Source organism: Vigna unguiculata, chromosome 1 (assembly GCF_037176805.1).
Source record: "Vigna unguiculata cultivar grain cowpea cultivar isolate G323 ecotype 2 chromosome 1, ASM3717680v1, whole genome shotgun sequence".
In the NCBI taxonomy this organism is placed as follows: Eukaryota; Viridiplantae; Streptophyta; class Magnoliopsida; order Fabales; family Fabaceae; genus Vigna; species Vigna unguiculata.
In genome coordinates, this window is record NC_140792.1 from 45489041 (window position 1) to 45513820 (window position 24780).

The 24780-nt window shown below is 28.6% G+C and overlaps 3 protein-coding genes across 3 annotated transcripts; 2 read left to right on the forward strand and 1 right to left on the reverse strand.

Annotated features, from left to right (window-relative positions):
* The first annotated feature begins 3194 nt into the window (after positions 1–3194).
* On the forward strand, positions 3195–5276 carry LOC114191093 (mannan endo-1,4-beta-mannosidase 4-like). Its single transcript, XM_028080263.1, has 5 exons — positions 3195–3566; positions 3673–3867; positions 3986–4105; positions 4600–4799; positions 4922–5276. The coding sequence occupies exons 1-5, from the start codon at positions 3195–3197 to the stop codon at positions 5274–5276; spliced, it is 1242 nt and encodes a 413-aa protein (XP_027936064.1).
* Positions 5277–8276: 3000 nt separating this feature from the next.
* Positions 8277–11345, reverse strand: LOC114175862 (uncharacterized). The gene is made up of 5 exons (XM_085674688.1): positions 11150–11345; positions 10179–10510; positions 9259–9363; positions 9109–9156; positions 8277–8737 (listed from the first exon to the last, which is right to left on the reverse strand). Exons 2-5 carry the CDS (start codon positions 10449–10451, stop codon positions 8498–8500), a joined length of 666 nt encoding a protein of 221 aa, XP_085530814.1. The 5' UTR covers positions 10452–10510; positions 11150–11345; the 3' UTR covers positions 8277–8497.
* Positions 11346–16539: 5194 nt separating this feature from the next.
* Positions 16540–21614, forward strand: G6PD4 (glucose-6-phosphate dehydrogenase 4). Its single transcript, XM_028047217.1, has 12 exons — positions 16540–16786; positions 16868–17117; positions 17230–17408; positions 17827–17921; positions 18284–18398; positions 18532–18737; positions 18811–18919; positions 19041–19078; positions 19224–19344; positions 20654–20856; positions 20939–21139; positions 21245–21614. The coding sequence occupies exons 1-12, from the start codon at positions 16691–16693 to the stop codon at positions 21480–21482; spliced, it is 1851 nt and encodes a 616-aa protein (XP_027903018.1). The 5' UTR covers positions 16540–16690; the 3' UTR covers positions 21483–21614.
* The last annotated feature ends 3166 nt before the right edge of the window (positions 21615–24780 follow it).

A 24780-nucleotide genomic window follows, 5' to 3' on the forward strand; every position in this document is an offset into this window, starting at 1 on the left:
TTATTAAGTATTTAAAATTTGTATATCTTTTAATTTAGTTCTTGTTGTCTTGTCATTTTACTTATTTACATTTATTAAGAGACGTGCCCTGACTATCAACAGTTAAGAGTTTACAAACTAATTTGACCAATACCCAAGTGTGTTTGATAAGATACTTCAAAGTATTTTATTTTAGTACATTTTTAACTTATAAGTTATAAATTATTCAACTACTTTATTGCTAGTAACTTATTTATTTATTTTTCATTACCATTCCTTATATTTTTATAATTTTTTACTCCCCCTAATTTATTTTTGCATATTATTTCTTATTTTCAATGTTACAAAAATAATTACTTATTACTCTAATTTTAGCATTTGTTAATTTATTTTTTTAATTTTTTTATGTAATTCAAATTAAATAAAAATTTAACATTCCAAATTAAAATAATTAACATGTTATTAGATAATATGATGCTATGTGAAAATTCCACACATTACAAATTATACAAAAAAAAAACTCATCGTAGTATTAGTTTAAATTGTTAAATAATAAAATTAAAAATTAAAAAAATAATAATTAATCAATACTAATTAAATCAAATAGTTAAAATAAAATTATTTCTCCTATTAAAAAAATCACATAAAAGTTCTAAAAATAAATACAAACACTAAAAAATAAGAAATTATATATATATATATATATATATATATATATATAATATTTTTGTCTAAAAAATAAACTTTTATTTTGTTTTATTTATACAATATTTGATTAAGTGACATTTTTTTTTTTTAAATTAAGTGACATTCATACTACATGAGTCTTATTGAAATTTGTGTATATATAGTATAGTATTTACATACTATATCGATTTTATATATTAAGTATAACTTATAACACTATTTCTTTTAGAACCAATGTGGTATATGAATATCACAATGATTATTATATTTATAATAAGAAACACTTTTTGTTTTTTAATCATTACTTTCACCAAAACCTTGAGCTTTTTAAGAAATTCAACATCCACCATGAGTCTACTCTTGTGAGACTCTCTAGCACCTTAGTCATCTCATAATCCACCATTTAAGGTAAGGTTGACTTTATAACTCTATTTTAGTAGTTACAATAATAAGTCAATGTAGAAAAATGAAATACACATTAGTTGTGGACCAAACATAGGTAATATGTACACTCTTTACGTTAATTTCGGTTATCAATTAAAATAATATATAATTTGTATACTGTATGTCAGTTAAACATTTTATTTCTGTTGTATTTTTATATTAATTTCATAACTGACAATTAATAATTAAAAGTTATATTATATTGATTGTTTGTTGTAGAGAAAAATACTTAAATGTTATAAATGAACATACTCATTTACAATTTTAAATTCAAGACCTTTACTTTTATATCTTAACGTTACGTGTTAATTAATAAAGAATATATGATCAAAGATATGTGTTAATTTGATTATTTTTATAAGTATTAAAAAATATTTTTAAGTCTAACTCAACGTTACAAAATCAGCGCATGCAATATGAGGTTTACATTATATCTACTTATATATTGTGAATTGAATTTTTACTTATATACTGTGAATTGGTTTTCTACTTATGTATTATGAATTGATTTTATTTCTATTAGAGATAAAACATTTAACCCATCTTTTTTATGTCAATGTAACGTGTGTGAGATTAAATATTGATGAATGGTCTGATAGCGGATGAAACAATAAATCCAACAACATCAAATCTCGTCACGATGCACTCTAACTCATGATTTTGATACCATGTTAAGGAGTGAACTTTAAACTTAATCCAACCCTACAAAACTAATTATAAGGTGAGGTTTGCATCAACTTTTATATATATATATATATATATATATATATATATATATATATATATATATATAGAATTAGCCTTATTCCTAGTTGATTTATTATTTATTTTGTTTTTTATTTGAGTTTTTAACCCACCATCCCACCATATTATTTCTTTTCAGTAAAAACAATTTTAATTTTTTTTTTGTATTATATTACTTTGAAAACGCAAATATACAATAATATTGTAATTTTAATTATTGACACTTAAAAAGTTTATTCTAATGAAAGAATTTATCATGTGAAAATATAATTATTTTAATTTTTTCTATTAGAGACTTTTATTAAACAATAAAATTAAAAATACTTACCATGTACTTTTAATATTTACATAATATACATATATACAAAATCAAAATTTTAAAATGCAAAATTTTAAAAATTATAAAATTAATAAAAAATTTCAATTTGTTGTTCTGTTGCCAGCCAATCCCACCCTATTTTTTGTGGCTCAACGAAAGACAAACTAAAATGGTACAACTTGAACGATTTTACCACTCATTTTACCATCTTATTGAATGTGTCCTAAATAGACTACGTGTTTCTCAAAAAATATTTAATATTGTGTGGAGCGCAAAAATTAATGATTAAAAAAGTTCTATAACTAATCTTTTTATTAAAAATGTTTTAAGTAAAATTTATTACAAACATAAATAAATAAAAATAAAATGTTTAAAAGTCGAGGACAAGTTAAAATTTTCAATTCAATGTCCCACCCCATTTTTTATGGCTTAACAAAAAAAAAAAAACAAACTAAAATGGGACAAGTTGACCGTTTTACCATCCTAATTAATGAATACATCCTTATTTCTTAAAAATGATTTAATATTGTGGGGCCAAGAAAAAAATAGTTAAAAATATTCTATAAACAATTTTCATTAAAAATGTGTAAAATTTATTTCAAACATAAATAAATAAAAATAAAAGGTATAAAAGTATAACTTCCTTTTGGGGACATTTGTATGTGATTATTTAAAGTAATATGATGACAAACATTTTTACTAAATATGTCTCAAGTAAAATTTATTTCAAACATAAATAAGTAAAAATAAAAGGTACAAAGTATATCTTTCTTTGAATTTTGTGAAATTTGTATGTATTTATTAATAGCAATATGATGGTAGGACCACATAAATAATGAGAAGAACACATAAATTATTTAAGTAACTTTTGTCCTGTATAGGTTTCTGCATCTATTTAAACTCCACCCTAATTTATCAAAATCCATTATCTTTTAAAATCACTATACTTCTTTTTCTCTATCTTTAATTCTGATTTGGTTGTGTAAGTGTAACTTTTGGTTTTGGGGTTTGGGAAGAAGCCATGGGGTTTCAAAACCTGTCCTTGATGACTTTTATGATGATCTTGTGCATCACTCTATACGTGAATTGCACTGATATTGTTGAACTAGAAAATCATTCAGACAAAAGAGTACTTGCAGAAAGACCTAATAGTTTCATTCAACGAAATGGCACCCATTTTTTTCTAAATGGGAAGCCTCAATACTTCAACGGATTCAATGCATATTGGCTAATGACTTTTGCAGCCGACCCATCTACAAGTTCTAAGGTCACCACAGTTTTTCAAGAAGCTTCCCAACATGGTTTAAACTTAGCAAGAACCTGGGCATTCAACGATGCAGGTTACAAAGCCCTTCAAACTTCACCTGGTATTTATGACGAGAGTGTTTTCAGGGTACTGTATCTTACTTTTTTTAATATGCATATATCTTTGTGTGTTTTTCATGCACACATACTTGTAGTTTTTTCTTTTGAAAGATGTGACCTTGCATGGTTTGCAGGCATTGGATGTTGTGATATCAGAAGCAGGAAAATATGGGATACGATTGATTCTAAGCCTGGTAAATAATTGGAAAGACGATGGTGGAAAGAAACAGTATGTTGAATGGGCAAAACAACGTGGTCAGAGCGTAAGCACTGAAGATGACTTCTTCTCTAACCCTGTCACTAAGCAATTCTACAAAGATCATGTCAAGGTAAGAATGATAAATATGCACATGCATTCACAGTATTTAAACCATTATCATTATCATATGTAAAATGCCTCTGCTGCACTATTAAAACCATTCTAATTAATTAGTTTATCTAATGCAGAGAGTGCTCACAAGAAAAAACACAGTGACTGGATTATTATACAAGGATGACCCAACCATTTTTTCGTGGGAGCTCATGAATGAACCTCGTTCTCTAGACTTATCTGGAAAACAAGTTCAGGTAATTTTATTTTGTTTGTTGTGTAGGATATCCTACATTGAACAAAGATAATAGCTATCTAAAATATATGAGTGGATACAAACCTCATTTTATAACCTCATCTTATAGGTCAATTTTGTAAGGTTTAGATAGATGTAAAGTCTATTTCTCAACGTAATATTAGAGTCGTGTGTCAAAATTTATCCTAGTAAGAGTTATTGTTTGTTTGGCCTATTGTATCATCTACTAACTGAAGATTTATTATTTGTTGAGTCATGTCACCTATTATTGGGTTCCTATCAAACATCCATTAATGTCTAGTCTTACACTCAAGATGTATATATCTCGAAAATGTATGTTGTAGATTTCATATATATAAAGTGGATACAAACTTTACTTTATAAATTAATTTTGTGAGGTTAAATTAGATTTAAAATCCACTTGTTAACCTATTTTAATTGTAAAAAAAAAAAACGACTATGATGTATATGAAAAGAAAGTTTATTAACTTTCAGGATTGGGTGAAGGAGATGGCTGCTTATGTGAAGTCCATTGACAAGAATCACTTATTGCAAGTAGGGCTTGAAGGGTTTTATGGTGAATCAATGGCACAAAGAAAACAGTTCAATCCTGGATACGAAGGAGGAAGTGATTTCATTTCTAACAACCTAGTTCCTGAAATCGATTATGCCACCATTCATCTCTACCCTCAATGGTAATATTCCATGTCAAATATTTTCATTTTTCACCGTATGAAAATATATATATATATATATATATATATATATATATATATATATATATATATGTTAGTTGATGGTTGGTTTTTTGCCGCAGGATGTCGAGGTTTAACCAATCACTTGAAGATGTGTTCATTGAAAGATGGGTTAAGATGCATATTGAAGATGCAGAAAATGTTGTCCGAAAGCCCATTCTTCTTAAGGAGTTTGGGTTAAATTCAAGAATTCAAGGATACAGCGTTGCCCAGAGGGATCGATTGTATGCAAAACTATACAATTGGATATACTTGAGCGCTAGTGACAGGGGAGCGTGTGCTGGTGCAGCTTTTTGGCAATTACTTGTCGGAGGAATGGAAAACATGGCCGATGGTTATGAAATCATCTTTCAACACAATCCTTCCACTGCTAATATTATCTCCCAACAATCTTTAAGGATGTCTCATATTCGATAGTCATAAGCCACACAACCATTCTTTAAATCAAATGCTACTCTCTATCTTTTACAAACTATAACAATAGTTCAAATATGACATGTGTGATTTACATGCACACTCTCTTACTGTTTGTAATAGTCTTTGGTTGCCATAACTTAATCTTATTTTCTAATTCCACAAATTAAAATTACTTTTACCATCGCTAATCACAATTTAATAACTAATTAAAATTACTTTTACCATCACTAATCACAAATTAATGACTAATTAAAATTATTTTTGTCGTCACTGATTACAATTTAATAACTAATTAAAATAAAATTTATTAAAGTGATAGAAATAATGAAAGAAACACATAACTGAAATCCGTCTTTAGCCTATACAGTTATATCTCTTCACTATTTAACTCAGAAATTTTAATTATAATTTACCATTTACAAGTTATAACTGAAAATAATTATTTAGAAGTTTCAGTCACAAGTAATTATTAATAACATCAATTCATAAATAATTAACTTTTATTAAAAGTTTCAATTTTTTTTTTCAAAATATAACTTAAATTTATATGCAACATAAATAATTTAAATTTTTTTTTGCAATTAATTTTGTGAAACAAGTTTAAAAATTGTATGACAATGTAAAACTCTTTACTATCAAACACACGCTGATTTTTAGTCATTTGTAACGTCTAATCGGTGAAAATACTGTAAGACAATGAGGTAGTGGATAATATAATATTATTCCTTTTATGTTAGTATGTGCACATGTTTTTTTTTTAATTATTTATCCTTTTTATTTTTTTCCATGTCACCAAATCAAATTTAAAGAATTTTTAGAGAAAATTATTAACAGTTAAAATTAATCTTATTTCCTAATGTAAATTTGTGTTTTAATATAATGTATAGTTTACATTTAAAGCACTTTTTGATTATAATCTGTAATTATAATCTTGTTTATATATTTAAATACGTCTATTTATTATAAATTGTGGATATATAAAAATAAATTTATCTTGTACAGTGGACATGACATGTTAAATACCAGTTAATTAAATAGTAAACACTTGCCGTGGCTATAGAGTGACCTTTTAATCAATAAACAATATTTTTATTGGTTTGATGTACTATATTAGCTTAATTTTTTTCTTTAATTACATGACTTTGATTTCCCTCTAATATTTGTATTTATTTCTTAATAATAAATGTTACCGTAATTTAAGTGACGGATTATCAGGTGTCATATACATAATGGTAACCATATATTAAATCTTTAATTATTTTTTTTCTTTTCTAAGTTCAAATATGTTAAAAATTATACAATACTAATGACCGTTAAACAAAAATAAAAAATATATAATTTTTTTAACTAATAATATAGAGAATGTAAAAAAAAATTATCAACATATTGCTCCTGTTGAGAATTTTTTTTAGTGTTTATCCATGGTCGTTGGTATGAGTAAAACCAAACTCCAATATTTGAAGTTAGATTTTGGTTGATATGAGTAAAACACATTTTACGTTCTTCTATAAAAGTAATTGACGAAATTATACATATAATTAAAAAAAAATTGATAAAAAAAAAACATATTTAATCAATACCAAATTAAACATTTGTGGTTACCCTTATGAACAATCTTTTGAATTCGCCGAAATGTCAAATCTTCTTGTACCACAACACGAGTTTGTCTAACTCTAAAAAGCGCATTTTATAATAATGCTTCAATTGACCACTACCTACCATTTTGGACTAATATCTTCGAAAGATGGCTTGATTTTGAAGCAGAGAATTAATGTTGAAGGTTTTTTTCTCAGATTATAATGGGAAATGTCGCAAGACACATGGCATCATTCTGTCTCTCTGTAAATTTTACGTATTCGTCTAATAATCTTGTTTAATGGCTCCGCTACACTACGATCTTCTCCTAGTTTAGCAATGATTTCAATAATTTTGTAGAAGATAATATACGTTTGTTTATTTATTTATATACACACCATTTTTACTTAAGATAGAAAAATTAGATGAACAGTTTCAAGTACTATAATTTGTAATATAATATTAGCCCAAATTTAAAATCGTCATTTACCCAACATCGCTATTCTTAGTTCTAACACTTGTTTACCTATTACGAGCAAAAGTGAAGTTAAAGAGGGTGAGAACAAAATCTTGCCGTAAAAGTTTGTGAAAGGACAATAAAGAAGAGTGAATATAAAAGTTTAGAGAGCAGGTAGTGAAAAAGAATAAAAAAAAATTATTTAAAATATTTCTAATTACATAATAATTTGGTTTTATTTTAGTGAGAATTCATATTGGTAAATTTTTCTTTTATAATCAAACGAGAGAATAATAAAGTAAACAAAATGGGATAAAGTAATTAATAACTGAATAAAAAATAGGGATTAAACATTGCAAATGAAATGTTATCATTCATTGCCATCATATGTTTGTAATCTTTCTATTATAATAAAAATGAAAAAACGAGTGACCTTGTTTTGTACAAACTTACTTTTATAGATAAGTTCAAATTTACATTTTATATTTTTATGAGAAAACCAGTTTAATATGAGAATTTTTGTACTACAGAATTTTTTTTTTCTGTGAAATACAAATTTTTAAACTATGAAGAATGTAATAATTTTAACTATTACAAGTACAAAAATTTAAGTCAAATTATTACCAGTCAATAGTTATATTATATTTCACATTGTGGTAAATTAGTAACTTATTTGACTTATACAAAACTTTATAGACTTAATATACAAAAAATCTCAACCTATGTTTCAATCCGACAAATTTAATATGCAAAAAGTATTCTAACTACATATTAAAGGTTGTCGTTGACTATGTTGCATCATGGTAGTTAGTTTGCAGAAATTCAGCACATTGTTGAGGACACCATGTCCAAGAACTTCCATAAGATAGGATAAAAGCAATCGTGAAGTATATGAAAAGGTTCAGCCTTCAGCAATATCTAGAGCAATTGAGCATATGTTATACTTTCTGGTTTACTTAGGGGAGAAGTAACAAAATGAACATTTATTCACAAGGTAAACATTGAAGATGTGCAAATCAAACTGTCTTCACAGAGTGTAGGAACCTTAAATCAGAAACATATGTGGTTCCATTTAAATACAATATTTTTATTATAAATATCTCATTCAAGATACATTCATCCACTTTCACACCGGAACAAATATAGGAGCTCCCATTTTTTAGGGTCCAAATGTAATGAAATAACATTTCTAAGATTTAGAGGCAAGAACCTCTAACAAGGAAGCAGCGAATTTCATTTGAGTCTCTTCATTTATTGTGAGGAAGAGTGGCACGTGCACGAAAAGGGATTTGATTCCATTCTGCTCCGCAAAACGAAGGGAGTGATAGTAAACGTAATTGCACACGAACCTTCCTGCATCATCTGATGCCATAACTTCATACCCCTTCTCTGCCAAGGTTTTGGTGATCTCCACTACAGGGAGTGAAGTCTGCACAAAGTTAGGTAGCATTCTAATTAGTTAAGCAGAACCAACTGTGTTTTCTGAATTGCTTTTCTTTATGTTGTTTATGTATACTAATTATTTATTTATGAGACAATTAATATCATTTAATTATGACAAAATGAGGAGCCAAAAAGTGTATTTGGTGATGATTTTCAAAACAGCGTGAGAAAATTGGCTAAGCAGCTGCTTCTGTTGCATCAAAACTTATAGCACCTTAAAGTACTAGAAATGATACCACAAAAAATACTCTTCTATGTTAGTAGTAATCAATACTAATGTTAGCACTAAACACCTAGTCCAAGAGTGAAACTAGTTTAGGAATTAAGAGTAGGTGCAACATAAGGGGTCCATCTTACCTCCCTTGTTCGTGAAATTCCACCATCAGAAGGAACAATGGGGACTTTCTGCAATACCAAATTATGCAAATTTTAGTGAGGATGCTCTTCGGACTTCTAAAGGTTTGTTGATGAAGAAAATTTGGAATGAATCCACTAATTCAATCTCACCTGGGGCTTCCAACCCATTTCATCGGGACATCTAAAATTAGCCTCATTGACTGCCTGGTTCTCTATAGCAAACCATGTAGCACCACTGTTAACCCCAAAATGCAGCTGAATAAACAAAAATCAGAACCAGCACGAATTTGCACGGATGGAAAAATGAAAATATATTCGAATTAAAAATATGATGTATCCGAGTCTAAGCAAAGGAAATCCCAGCCAACAATTTATTCAGATGCTCAACCTTTATTCATGATCTTTATAGTTCAGCTTTTGTGAATCAATATGTAGAAGTACTAAAAAATTGAAAGTCCACCACAAGTTTCATTCTAGCTTTGTGCTAAAGTTTATGAAGACAAGTTCAAATTCCATTGACATTTAATCACAAAATGTCATCAACAATACATCTGAACATGGTTTGAATCAACTTAAGACACTAATATTTGTGTCAATCAGTTAATATATCATACTCTAGGAATTGCCACTCCACATACAAAAGTATATAATGAGCAAATTTTGCTGTGAGTACTATAGTAGGGATGAAGAATCTGTCCACGTTACCCTCTGCCAATGTTGCTTATTTTAAGTTATTAGATCAGTCTTAGGTTGTTCCTCTGCAGTTACTGCAGACTTTTATTGCTGCATACAGATATTCACAAGGAATGTCACTAAATATACATCGATTGAGCTATCTACCATGTCGGATAATAACGATAGTCTTTTTTTTTTGTCATATTTAATTTCATATGCTAATGCTACGTTTATTTCTTTTTTGCAGTATAACTCAGCTAGAATAACATAGTTTATCCAGGTTCAGCGGATAAATGAATTGAGTACAAATTAAGATTTGGTTACATAAATGAACAACGTTGAACAAGCTACGAGAACAAACAGTGAAGCTATACGCCAAGTATAGAGGAACTTACCCAAATAGTTCTATTGGAATTTGAAGATTCAGAGTCCTTGGAAATAACAGCGGATTGCAATCTCTGGTACAGTGAAACAAGTGCTCCTTGACCAGCAGTTTCAAGAATGCTGCAGCTCCCAATAACTAAACCCTTTGGCAAACCCTTCTTATACATGTACTCTGTCAAATTATTGACAATTGTTTCGGTCGGATTCTCAGCAACTCCATGGAATTTCTTAAATCCTGTCACATGAATTGTTGTTATGGGTGTTGTTGGACCTTCAGAACCCATTTGCCACAGTAAAGCTGGTAACGACTAGAGCCTCAAATCAAAAATTATTTTCCAAATACCTGCATCAATAAATTTGAACTTGTATGGGAAAGAAAAATTGAAATATTTTCTACATGGTGGATCATATCCAACGAAATATATCACAGTTCTTAATCTCCATCTTCTGAAAATATTAAAACCCTCCCAACATTTTAGGAAAATACCAACCAAACTTTGATTCAACATTGAGTTCAGATACTAATATTAATGTTGATGGATTGCATAAACTACCAGAAAAGAAGTCCATTTTGAAGAAAGTGCAACCATTTAACCAAAAATGAAAAAAATAAAAATTAACATAGCAGAATGAGGCGAGAATATGAAGAAATGGGTCTTAAAGTAATCTCATAAGATATCAGTAACCAACAACAACACAAAAATCAGTTTCAAGAGTGATGCAAAGAAGGTTGATGGCATAAGGAACCAAAGTTTTTCACTTCCCAGATAAATATCAGTCTCAGAAGAAAGAAAAGCACTTCGTTCATCGCTGAATTGTAGCAGAACCCGAAAAGAACCATAAACCCAATACCCAACGAAAACAAAATAAAGAAAAAGATTACTATCAGCACCCAAATGATCAAAGAGCCATGAATTACAAAACAAAAACAAAATTGAAGGAGAAAACGCAAAGGAACTTTGATTGATAGAGAGGGTCTTACAATAATCTTCAATTCAGGAGACGCCACATCCACCAGTCTTTATCTACTCAACTTTTTTAACTGGCGAAAGATTCGAAATTAGATTTAGAAGAAAAATTAACATAGAGGGACACGCATATATATATATATATATACATAGACACACACCCGAATACCAAAACAAATACAAGTACAGGTGGGTGCCTGTGTCACTGTCACCTTCAAACAACAAACGTAGCATTGGCAAATTCACAATTTATATTTTTTTTATCTTGCTTCATTACAATTTCGTCATTTGCGGAGTTTTAGCAATTTCTTTTGGATGCCGTAAAAATAAAAATAAAAATTGGAATCATCGTTTTAACATTTTCTTTGGTACAAGAATGGGAATAAGAATAACATACCTTAGTTATTCTGGTTTCCTTCAATGGTAAGTTAGTAACACCAAGCGAAGCGAAGCCAATCAAGGTCTCCAACATGTCTTTTCATAATTTCTGTAGTAAATTAAATTCTTGAAGACTATTTAAAAATGTTAAAATCAAATATGATTTGAGTAAAGTTTTACTAAGAATTTATTGTACAGGTAAAGTTTTATACAAATAAAATGCATTGCTTGCACTATCATTTATTTATGCATTAATTTGATACTTTTTTCCTTAATGGAAGAGCGCACCAGCCCCACAAATCAACATTAAAGTTAAAATTAAAATTCCTTCAAGAATTTATACTTGTGAGAAAGAACTAGTTCCGCGGATATTGTTGTTACCATGGTGGGTAACATGATGTTTTTTTTTTTATTTTTTTATTTCAAAGGTGACAAAAAGTTAAACAGTAAGGTGAAACAGTGGAAAGTGGGAACACGATAATAAGAAAATTTTAGATTTTTGCTTTTTAATTATTATCTTTATTCATAAGATTTGTACATTTTTACTGCAATCATTGATAAGTAAATGCACATTTTTAAATGCTTCAAATAATAAAAAATATTGATAATTTGTTCTTAAAAGTGTCATCTGATATAGGGATGGCAACGGGGCGGGGACGGGTTTCGCTATCCCATACCCATCCCCGCATAAAAAATTCATCCCCATCCCCATATCCAAACCCAACGGGTATCAAACTTTTTTCCCATCCCCATCCCCACCGGGTAACGGGTATAATCTCGTACCCATACCCGTACCCGTGTTCTAACTACTTCAATATTAATTTTTATAAAAGAAAAAAAATTACGGTAAAGAAAACATAATATTATGAAATATTCAATATTAGGAGGATTTTCTTCGATGCCAAATACCTTAAAATAAATTATAATTGTTTACATTTTATATTAGAATACCAAATAAAATTTCATGTGAACCAAAACATTTGTTAAATTTGCAAACTACAACATTGATGAACTTAGTTGATAAAATTAAAAAATATTTCAAAAAAATATAAAAGGAAAACAAATATTTAAATTAAAATATATTTTAAATGTTTGTTTACTTCAATTTTTTAAATTCTAATGAATATCTTTTTTATACACTAATAAAAGTTATAATATATCACTTGATCAAAATGACACAAAGAATAAATAATAAACATAATAATAAAAGGAAAACAAATATTCAAATTAAAATATATTTTAAATGTTTGTTTACTTCAATTTTTTAAATTATAATGAATCTCTTTTTTATACACTAATAAAAGTTATAATACATCACTTGATCAAAATGACACAAAGAACAAATAATAAACATAATAATAAAATTTTGACATAGATTTTGTATCTTTTGAACTTCAATATATGTTGGATAGTGACAAAAAAATATTCATAGCAATTACATTAAATTTTTATATTGTAGTAAATAAAAGTTATTTATACAATTAAAGTGGAAAAAATTACAGTATGATTAATAGTGAGTTATAAAATAACAAATAATTAGATAGAATATATCGAAATATTATTCTACATGATGAAAATAAACAATAAATAAAAATATTAAAAGACTAACAAATGTGTGTTTTAGAAATAATTTGAGAGACTATCGAAAGAAATCGCACAAAGGAAATCAAATGTATAATTAAGGTATGATAAAATGAAAAATACCTTACAGAACTAATTATTAAATTATGTTTGAAGTGGTTAAAATTAAATAGAAATATCATTAGTGAACAAAAAATTTGTCATTAAATTACATATAAATTAGTATTTAAATTGGTCACTAAATCAAGTACAGATTCGATCATTGAATCGGTCACTAATTTAGTCATTGATTCAGACAATAAATCAACTACTACCACCAATGACGAAAAATAGTAACTGATATGGGTTACTGACTAAATCAGTCACCATTTCATGTTTTTCTTGTAGTGAATTATCATATACTATTCCTAAATATCATTATATATATATATATATATATATATATATATATATATAAAATTTTAACCACTTCAAACAGAATTTAAAGTGAAAAAATTACATTATGATTAATAATGAGTTATAAAATAAAAAATAATTAGATAGAATATATCGAAATATTATTCTACATGATGAAAATAAAAAAAATAAATAAAAATATTAAAAAACTAACAAATGTGTGTTTTAGAAATAATTTGAGAGACTATCGAAAAAAATCACACAAAGGAAATCAAATGTATAACTAAGGTATGATAAGACGAAAAATATCTTAGAGAATTAAGAAAGCTTTTCAAATATTAACATATAATTAATGGTTGAAAAATAACGAAAATTATTTTAATGAAACAAAAGAGTTCTTCAAATTAAACAAAAATTAATAATAATAATAAGTAAAGAATTTTTTTTATATTATCTTAAATTGAGAGTATAAACATTCTCATGTGAAAGAAAAATTTATAATAAATAAAATTATTAAAAAATAATATAAATATTCAAATGTGAGGCATAATTTTTTTTTAATTAACATACATCATTTTAACATAATTACATAAAGGTTATGATAAGATAAAAAATATATTGGAGATGAGAATGAGTTTCATGACAAATGAAATAATTAAAAGAAAAAAAAAATAGAAAAAAATATATATATATATAGGGGTTACTTGATTAATTGTGAATATTTTAATAATTTAAACGAGAATGGAGATATGGCAGGGACGGGTATTATGGCGGGTATATGTACATCCCCATACCCATTCCCATACCCAACTGAAAAAGTCGGGGATTCCCCATACCCATACCCATACCCAGTCAATGCGGGGATTCCCCGTCAAAACGGGGACGGGTTCAGACAATACCCACGGGGACGGGTTTATTTGCCATCTCTAATCTGATATTATCATTGTGGAGAATTCTATATTTACTTTTTTTTTAAATACGAATATTGTGTTTTAATACTTATTACTTCGAATAATGTTTTAAGCCAAATTTCAATGTTATATAATATAGATAAATGAACTAATATATTAAAATACAACATTTACCACTGAAAATCATATTTTAAAAAGTAGCTTACTAGTATATTATATTTTTCTAAATCTATCCACTTTGTAATTCTTTTCTCAAAAGGTAAAAATATATCTCACCGTTAGTTTTGTAACAAAATTAAAATATTAAATATAATTTTTTTGTCCAAATTATTATAAAAAGTTGTATTTTGTTCTTTAACTAAATTGTAGAGTATTTAATCCTTGTACTTAATCAAAATAAAGTAAATTATTATTCGACAAAACATTCATAGTGTTTTTCATATGACAAATATAGTGTCACAATTAAATATATTATAATTTTTAAATAGCACCATAATATTTCACATAATTTTCATAAAGTGCAGGTCGAAATACTCTATAATTTACTTTGGAAATGAAATACATTTTTTATAATAATTTTAAAATAATAATATTTAATCCAAAAATAAATGCGAATAACAAAAATTAAGTGACTGTCTAACATATAGCATGTTATTATAATGTAATCATTAGGCTTTGTGGTTATAAGATTTGACATTTTTAATAATGATGGAATCGCTTATGCCTAGTTAAGATAAGTAATTTCCTCTTCTTATATTTACAGCATATAGCAAAAGAAAATATATTGAAAATGGAACTTATATTTACATAATGAAGAATTTAATTTTTTTTTCATACTTTTATTTACATTTTTTATTATTTATAGTTAGGATTGGATATTCAAACATACTCACCCATTCAAGCATCCATTTATAAACAAGCAAAAAAAAAAAAACCTTCCATATAGTATTAATCTCAAGACCAACAACAATGTACACATTTCAACTTTGTCATGCATTAAATGTAAATTCTACCAAATTTAATTCAGTAACAAATTACAGTAAAATACATAGTGAAATATAAAATAGTTTTAAAATAAGATAAAATATCATCAAATTCCTTTCCTCAATATCTTTGATCCAATTATGTTTGGGTGAGAATTAAGAGAGGTCCACAAATTTTTACAACAAATTGGCAAATCACATGTTTTCTTACTTAAAAAACGTGGTTAATTAAAAAAAAAGCATTTGAAACTCAAATGAGCATTCGAAACTAATTACAGTACAACATATCTTATTTGACAGAGATTTAAAATATTTTACGCTAAATTAAATTCACCTAAACATTAATCTTAGCTGTGCCGTTAAGGTTTGGTAGGTGGCTAAAGTAATAATTTAATTGAAAAAAAAAAAGATTGACAATGGTGTTGCAGTCTGACAGGGGCTTCTACCTACGCTATCTATGAGAAAACTCTATCGGTTAACTATAGTTTGACTTTAATGACCAACTATAAAATTAGGTTCAATTTAATCATAGCAGAATTTAAAATCAACCATGATATTTAAAATATTATCCATTTTGAAATGATGCCACTTGCTTTGGTGGCGTAAATAAAGATAAAATTCGTATTTAATTTTTACTATATAAAAAAAAATCATTAAGTAAACTGTATTCACTACATTATGAATGAAATCATTTTCTTCTAAATTGATACCACCACCCAAATTTCCATTTGAAACATCTAATTCTATACTACTATATTCAAATAGAAATTTTATTTCTTAAAAACAAGATACTCATTGAGTTTTTATAGACTAACTTTTTATTTAATTAGTTTAATTTATTTTTCTCGTTTTAATTATTTATACTGTTCCTAAAACTCCCTGTATCTTGACCTATTCTGTAAGATAATTGAACAATATCCTAATATTTAAACTCAAAATATATTAATATTTTAATCTATCATTCTCAAAGTCTGTCACCGAGTACTACTGTTAACATTTAAAATTGTAAAAGTTGTAAATATTATACGTGATTTTTAAGAATTGAATTTATAATTTATTTTTGTTTTTATCTAAATTCATAAAACATATATAATTTATATATTTATGTAATTTACTATCCAAATAATACGAAAAAAAGTCACATTTGTTCGGCGCAGCACAGTGTCTCCACTCCGCTGCATCCGAAACTACAAACACTGATTGCATCCGTTCTTTCCTTGATCACTCTCTAACTAAGCATTACCTCGGACACGTTGATGTGTGTCGGAATACCAGGAAGGAAGGAAGACACAAATTCCCACGAACAATGTCAGTGTCTTTCTCTTCAACTTCGCTTCCGTTCTCCGAAGCTTCTTCATTCGCATTCCAAAGACACCCACATCTTTGCTCTAATCCACACACAGTAAGTTTCTTTTATCTCTTTCAAAATCTAAACTTGATGCTTCAAGTGCTCCGAGAGTGGTTAAATTAAATATTGTTACAGGTTGCATCAAATAACTTCCACTCAGTAACTTATCGTGGTCGTCTTGCACTGAATGTTGGAGGCGGCACAAGCTTGTGTCGAAGATTTCGTGGCTTCAAACTGTGGGTACTTGAGAGACTCAACTTTCAATTTCAGTCACCAAAGCAACCTAAGAATATAATTCGCTTCGAAAGTAATTTGGAAAGCTCGGGTTTATCAAATGAAAAGGGACCAGTTTCTGATTCATCCTCAATTCTCCGTGCTCCTGATGGTGTGTTGCCTTCTAATTTACCATTATTCACTTCTCTTGTTATTTTTGCGCCCGTGTCATCAACTGTCTTAAAATTTGCAACATGTTTTTTTCATGATGTTTGTTCTCACAGATAAGATCACTTCCATGGACTCTCCATCTTTGCTTCAGACAGGTTTGTCTGCTACTCCGATGGATGTTAGCAGAAAACCCTCACTTTGCATTTCTGTCATAGGAGCCACCGGTGAGCTGGCAAAGAGTAAGATTTTCCCTGCTTTATTTGCCCTCTACTACAGTGGCTTTCTTCCTGAGGTACAACACCTTTTATTGCCTCCTTTTTAATTTTTAAGATTGTTGTTTCATCTGTCCATAACCATGACGCACCTGATAGTGAGTGGCCTAAACTGCAATCACCAGTACTGTAACACGGTCTTAGATTTTAGGCCTAACTTGCATTTACAAAACTTTATTAACTCTTGCTTATCTGACATTACTTCTGTTCAATCTGAGACTTGAATTTTTTTTGTTTCTTTCCACGGCGGAATCCCTTTTTGTTGAAAATGAATACCATTGTTAATAACATTATATATTGGATTTTGGTATGAAATTTTATTCCACTTTTGTTTTTCTACTCTGAAGAAGTTGGAACATATCAAAACTACTAATTTCTAGTGAATCTTACCCTTTTTCCAATTGTAAAAATATTAAATTCAAATTGCCATATCTGCAGAATGTAGGCATTTTTGGGTATTCAAGGAAGGATATAACGGATGAAGACCTGCGATCTATTATAGCTTCAACATTAACATGCCGAGTTGATCATCAGTATGGTTTTCGTATCCCTAAATTATTGCTTTCTATGTCTTGTTTTCTGTTCATGGACAAATCTTTAGCACTGAATTTTACACTCATCAACTTGGGAAACTGCTTGCCAAGTCATGATTTAAGAAAATTTAATCCCAACTTATAGCAGAAAAGTCTCCTGGAAGTTTATTTTTCAAGTAAACATTTTGTGTCTAGTTATCTAATTCTAAAAATGTAATTACATTGATTAATTTCCCTCAATATACGTCTTTCTCGCTTGAGAGTTGAGAATAAAAGAATAATGTCCAGTTGCATTTTTTCCCATTGTCCTATTATTGTATGGCATTCTAGCTTGTTGACTAATGTGAAATGCAAAAACTCAGAGAGAATTGTGAGGACAAATTAGATGCTTTCCTCCGTAGAACATATCATATCAATGGAGGCTGTGACAATAAATATGGGATGTCCATGCTGAATGCCCGAATGGAGCAAATTGAGGTAACTTTGGATAAATATCACTGGGATATAAGAGAGTTCTTTTTTGTCTCAAATGAGTTCCTGCCTGTAAACTCTTTCACAAATTGTATATCCTTTGGTATCTGATTGTGTTACAGCTTGTTATCTACCTCAGGGAGGATCCAAAACCAACAGGATATTCTACCTTTCTGTGCCACAAGAAGCAGTTTTAGATGTTACGGCTTGTCTTTCTAGCACTGCTCAGACTCAAACAGGATGGAATCGCATAATATTTGAGAAGCCATTTGGCTTTGATGCACTTTCTTCCTATAGGATGACACAATATCTTCTTTCAAACTTTGAGGAAAGGCAAATATATAGGTATTTTTTCATGCACGCAGACAGACTAAAGTACTGTTACATAAATTAATGATTCATGTTACTCTGTTGCTAGGATTGATCATCTTCTAGGAAGGAATCTCATTGAAAATCTCACAGTTTTAAGGTTTTCAAATCTAGTTTTTGAGCCACTTTGGAGTCGTACTTACATAGACAATGTACAGGTCAGTGTCCCTCATTTAATCTGATTTACCATGCCTGAATTTCTGCATTTTTATTGTAAATTTAAATGTCTTCTATTTCATTTAATGTTTGTAATCAAATTGGTTTATTAAACCACTGCAGGTCATTTTATCAGAGGACCTGACCAAGCATCCAGGAAGGTGATCTTAGTGACCATGGTGTCATTTGAGTAAATATAATGCGATGCATCATTCTGTATTGAATATGCATGAACAAGAACAACTTTTTCCTCCACAAGTAGATGTTTATTATATAATTATACTTGGTCCTTTATTACCTATGCAGATATTTCAGTGGCTATGGGATTATCCGTGATATTGTTCATAGTCACATTCTCCAAACAATTGCATTGCTTGCCATGGAACCACCAGTAAGCCTTGATGGAGAAGATATTCGAAATGAAAAGGTACTCCACAGATTACGGATTATAAGCTCCATAACACACCTTATGTTTACTTTCAGCAAGGCCTAGTCAAATAAGAAATAAAGAGTACCCAAAATATCATGTCAAGAAGATTAATGTCATCAATTCTATTGGAATCAAAATACTCTTTCATATACGTTGTTATTATAAGTTGAATTGTATTGGAACTCAAACTATTGTGTAAGGCTCATAAAAACAGGGTATGGGATTCATAAGATTTTGTGAGCCCCGGTAAAAATCAATCAATAATTTAGGTTGCATTAAAAGGTATAGTATTAACATATTTCTCTTGTTTCTTTAATTAAGTAAAAAGAGAAAACAGATTTTCTTGACTTTTATGTAACTACCTTAACAATCATATCAACGATTTTTTTAATTAGCTGATGCTTGATATTGTAAACATATTCACACTGACAGAGCATATTCATTAAATTCTAAGTAAATGAGAAGGAATTTGATTTCAACATTTTTCATGCTTGGATAAACTGTGGTTACATTTCTTTCAAACTCAATTCGAAGGATGGTTGAACTACAAGTTGTAAGTCAAACTCAAAATCATATTTTTGTCAATTTTGATTATTGATTTCCTTGGATTGGTCATAATTTAAGAAGGCTAGAATAATTAAGATGTCATTTGGGAATGATTACAGCTTCTTCCCTTCATCTGTACATAGATCTATGGTAGACATGATGATTGTCGCATTGTCATACAATTTCCCAGTTGTAAGCTTGATCATCCAGTTACTTCATATAGGGCAACTTCAAGAAGGCATTAAAAATAGAACTGATCATTCATTGAGGGAAGAAGCTTGAATTCAATCCAAACCTGAATTACATCTAATTCATAACTAAGATCCTTTTTTATCCTAGGTTGAGAAATTCATTTCTACTTCACTGACTATCAAGTATTGTGAGTAATGGGTATTTTCCCAGACAAGTATTGTAGTGCTCAGTTGCTAGATCCACAGACAACTTTTCTGTGAAATTTAGTCCTTCCACTATTCCATGCCTTCTGCTTCTTCACTTTATTCATTGACTTCAAGATAAAGAAGCAATGAAGTAAGAAGAATGAATGACCTTATGCAGAAAAGGATAAATTACAAAGTAGTGAATCTAAAACATACTTAACTATGCTGCAACAAAAATGCACTAATACTTTATTAATATTTGTTACGGAGTAAGGACAACTTTTTGTCTAGTTATTATTGTTGTTTGTTACAAATGACAACTTGAAAGAGGCATTATTTTCTCATTATCAGTCAGGAGTTTTGGTAACAACCTTCTTTTTCAGGTCAAGGTTTTGAGATCAATTCGCAAATTGGAGCCTAAGGATGTGATTCTTGGGCAATATAAGGCAAGTGGTGGAGCCAAAGTTGACACATGCTTAAATGGTCTGACACCTACTTATTTTGCTGCTGCACTATACATTGACAATGCACGGTGGGATGGTGTGCCATTTTTTATTAAAACAGGCTTGGGACTCATCAAACACCAGTAAAATCGTCATCTTCTGCGTCAATTTTTGTTAGATATCTACTTTTTATGCCCTAAAATGTTAGAAAATATGGTAATGCAGAATGGAGATACGGATTCAATTCCGAAATGTTCCGGGTAATGTGTACCGTGAGTGCATGGGGCATAACATGGACCGTGCTGTGAATGAGCTCATTCTCCGTGATGTTCCTGATGAAGCTATTTTGGTGAGAGTTAACAACAAGGTTCCAGGACTAGGCTTGCAACTGGACTCTTCAGAACTAAATTTGCTTTACAAGGACAAGTAAGCAGCACTTAAACGTTGGACTATTTGTGTGCATCAAACTTCGACAGAGTGATGCTAGTTGCTAACCATTCCTTCATGTTACATTGATTATTAATGTTTAAGGTACAACATGGAGGTTCCAGATTCGTATGAGCAACTTCTTCTTGATGTCATTGATGGAGACAACCATTTGTTTATGAGAAGTGATGAACTGGAAGCAGCATGGAACATTCTAACTCCAATTCTGAATGAGATAGACAAAGAAAACATATCAGTGGAGCTTTATGAGATGGGGGGTCGAGGTCCTGTCGGGGCATACTACCTTTGGGCAAAACATGGTGTCCGTTGGGTAGAGGATTAATAACAACTCTCCTAGTTTTGTTTAGATTTAATTAATCTTTTTGGTCTTTATAATTTGTACTAATTTTTTGTTTTTGTCTCTCCATACTTAAAAACTGTCTATATAAACAAAATTTTAATGTTTTATCACTTATATGATGGCTTTCTGACAGTGTAAAACTGTCACAAATTGAAAACATGAAAGACTTGGGAACTGTGTCGAAATTTTATATATGGACCAAAAAGTTATTTAATATTTTTTAGTCTTAAGTTACCTACCCCACAAGGACTATCTAGACCGTGTTAAGGATTTTGAAATAAATTTCAACTGTTTAATATTTTCTTGTTGACAATTGCATATCTTCTTGAAAGAAAAAAATCAAACAAGTCCAAGGAAAACAATGAGATGGAAAGCAAAGCAAGGAGAACAAGTGAACAACCACATATATATTTATATATATTCAGTATTGAACCGCATTTACTGATTAATTTTTGGAGTAAAACAAAATATTTCACTTTTGTGTGAAGTTATAAGTTGATTATTCACTCTTATTATGATTTTTATTTGAATTATTGTTTTTTCTAACCGTGAAAACATGTAAAGATTTTCTTTTGTTTTATTAGAAAAGTAAAGTGGTAATGAGATTCTTAACAACTTGGTTGGATGGTTATTCATCCTAAACCCTTAAATGGTCATGCATAAGTCAAATCTTGATTTTCTTTTATAACAATATAGTTTTTTTTGTTGTTGTTAATATTTCGTCAAAATCAAGCATATACAGAAATATGTTTATCTTTATTACCCTTCAATCAAGGCAAAAAAATTTAATATAACGAAAATTGTGTATCTATATTTTTCCCTATACATATTGATCAATGTTACTCATTGGTTCATTCAAGAATGTGGCTCATCTAGTCTCTAGAAAGAAATATAAATATAGAATTTAAATATGGAGAGAATTTCATATCAAAATGGCACTGGACAGCACATGGATGATTCTTGCTCCATTCCACCATGGGGCCACAATTTATTGTTCTTCGTCTTCATCGTGATGATGAATATATTATATAATACATAATATATTTTTAACATTTTTTTATTGACCGAAATTTATTCAAAATTATAAAGTTTGTTTCACTTGTTATTTAAATTTTCAATAAAAAATAGTAAAATATATTAAAAATTAGTTATTAACGCAATTCTTAAACTATTGAGTCAAGTCGTCTTAGAATAAGCCTATCCTATATCATTGTGATTTGTTTCCTAAAAAAAACAAAAAACCTTATGGGCAAAAGTTCAATTTGTTCCCACACAGAATTGAAATTGGCCCACTCAACAAAAAAAGAAAATAATAAGGAAGATTTGTTCTTTGCGTTTTCCCATCTAGAATTCACAAATTAATAAAATCCAAGTTGCAAACATGACTAAATAAAGCATCTTATACTAACTAGTGTAGTAAGGCCGTTCATTAAAAAAATCTACGAGTAAAATGTTTTTTTTATCGAAAGCACTATTTTATTTTGTTAAAAAAATAAACATTATTTTTATTTTACTTAGTGCCCTCAATTAACTGCTAACAGTTTCATTAAATAATCAGGATAAAATGTAAACATTTAAAAAAAAACTTAAAATTTCACTACCTAATAAGTAGTTTCAATCTCTACTTGTCCTTTATATTATAAAAATATCAAATTATGAGTTTTCTAAGGTCAAACTTTAGTTCCGATTAGAAATAATACAAAAATACTCAATATATTACATTAAAAATTTTCTAATAAATGTCATTTTTAACGTGCGCATGAGATGTTAAATTATGAAAATTAATTTCAAATCTTGTTGTAAGATACCATAAAGTTAAATAAAGAAAACATTAGATGCTGTTTATGTTTTCTTAACATATCTTTTCTTGTAATTGCTTTTTTATTGGACATAATTACAAAGATTAAGTAGTTGGGGATGTAGCATACTCTATTAGGAGTATAAAGAAGCTGATTTCAAACCTGATTATAAATAATACTGCATCATTGGGTCCAGACATGCATCATTAATTCAGGATAAGTTTTTCATGATATGTTTTTTATGGGGTCCATCTCCATTTTCATATGTTGACCAATCTAAAGTATTCTTCAGGGAATATTTCTCTCTCTAATAAAACAAAATTATTAACTTTTTTTTCTCATCACAATTTCTTTTTCCAATTTACTTAATGAAAGATTAAGCTAATTTGTGATTTCTCACTAATCCAACTAATTCTTAGAAAAATAAACATAATTTGTACCACATAAATAATTTTCATAACATATAAACACAAATAAGTCTTTAATATATTTTTTATACAATAAATTATGAAAAAACACAGCATTATTGAGGTGGAAATGGGGAAATATTACGTTATGGGGTGACGTAGAAAAGATGCATCTACATGCTTATTCTTTCTATCAAAGTCTCTTTTCTACGTCAACTTACCATCCTACCCTCACTTTTATGACTTTTTCTTCAACTCTATTCATTCCCCCCTTTTCATACATTCATCTTTCAAAAATAATATTTTGAGAATATTTTATTATCAAGACAACTTGATGTTGCATATTTTATAAAAAAATATTTTTAATGATTATATAATAATATAAAAAAACAATTTAGTAATTTATTTATTTTGGGATATATAATGGAAAACACATATTTTTTCAATTTGCATTTTATAATTATTTTATTATTTTAAATAGATTTATACATAATACCAATATCCATATTGTAACTTAATAAATTGACTCGACTGAGTTAAATATAATTATTTTATGCGAAGATATTTAATCTTCTTAAAACAAAGTTTGGAGGGGGACTTGTGAATGAAATTGTGATTCAAAAGGAAGAGAATCATGATTTAGATTTCCATTTATAAATTCATTTATTAGGGTCATCTTTGGATGAAAAAAATGGAGCAACATATCGGAATGTCTGGGGCATAGCTAACAAAAAAATCCAGAGTGGTCCTACAAAAGTTAACCTCCATTCTTTTTCATAAACTCAGTCAATACAATGTGTTATATATGTCTTAAAGATGAGCTTTCTGGTAAATTTTGATCATGTACAATCTTGGACCTTGGTTTTGTGTCGTGTTGAAAGGAATGCTTGGAATATGTTTTATGGCTCTAAATTGCTTAGATGTCAAGCGTTGAATAAATAATATATTACATCATTACCAACTTAAAATATTACAATAATAAATTTTTGGATTTCCTTTTTCAAATGCGATATATTTTTTCATTTAATGTGTTCTATTTAAATCTTATTTTTCTATAAATAGATTTTCTCATAA

Excerpts from the sequence above, each read along its gene's own strand:
- LOC114191093 (XM_028080263.1), top strand. The coding sequence starts at position 3,195 with ATGGGGTTTCAAAACCTGTCCTTGATGACTTTTATGATGATCTTGTGC. Across the intron at positions 3,567-3,672 it reads ATGACGAGAGTGTTTTCAGG|GCATTGGATGTTGTGATATC; the intron begins GTACTGTATCTT and ends CATGGTTTGCAG. Across the intron at positions 4,800-4,921 it reads ATTCATCTCTACCCTCAATG|GATGTCGAGGTTTAACCAAT; the intron begins GTAATATTCCAT and ends TTTTTGCCGCAG.
- LOC114175862 (XM_085674688.1), bottom strand. The coding sequence starts at position 10,451 with ATGGGTTCTGAAGGTCCAACAACACCCATAACAACAATTCATGTGACA. Across the intron at positions 9,157-9,258 it reads AAATGGGTTGGAAGCCCCAG|AAAGTCCCCATTGTTCCTTC; the intron begins GTGAGATTGAAT and ends TTGGTATTGCAG. Across the intron at positions 8,738-9,108 it reads GAATTTCACGAACAAGGGAG|ACTTCACTCCCTGTAGTGGA; the intron begins GTAAGATGGACC and ends AACTTTGTGCAG.
- G6PD4 (XM_028047217.1), top strand. The coding sequence starts at position 16,691 with ATGTCAGTGTCTTTCTCTTCAACTTCGCTTCCGTTCTCCGAAGCTTCT. Across the intron at positions 16,787-16,867 it reads TTTGCTCTAATCCACACACA|GTTGCATCAAATAACTTCCA; the intron begins GTAAGTTTCTTT and ends ATATTGTTACAG. Across the intron at positions 19,345-20,653 it reads AAGATATTCGAAATGAAAAG|GTCAAGGTTTTGAGATCAAT; the intron begins GTACTCCACAGA and ends CTTCTTTTTCAG.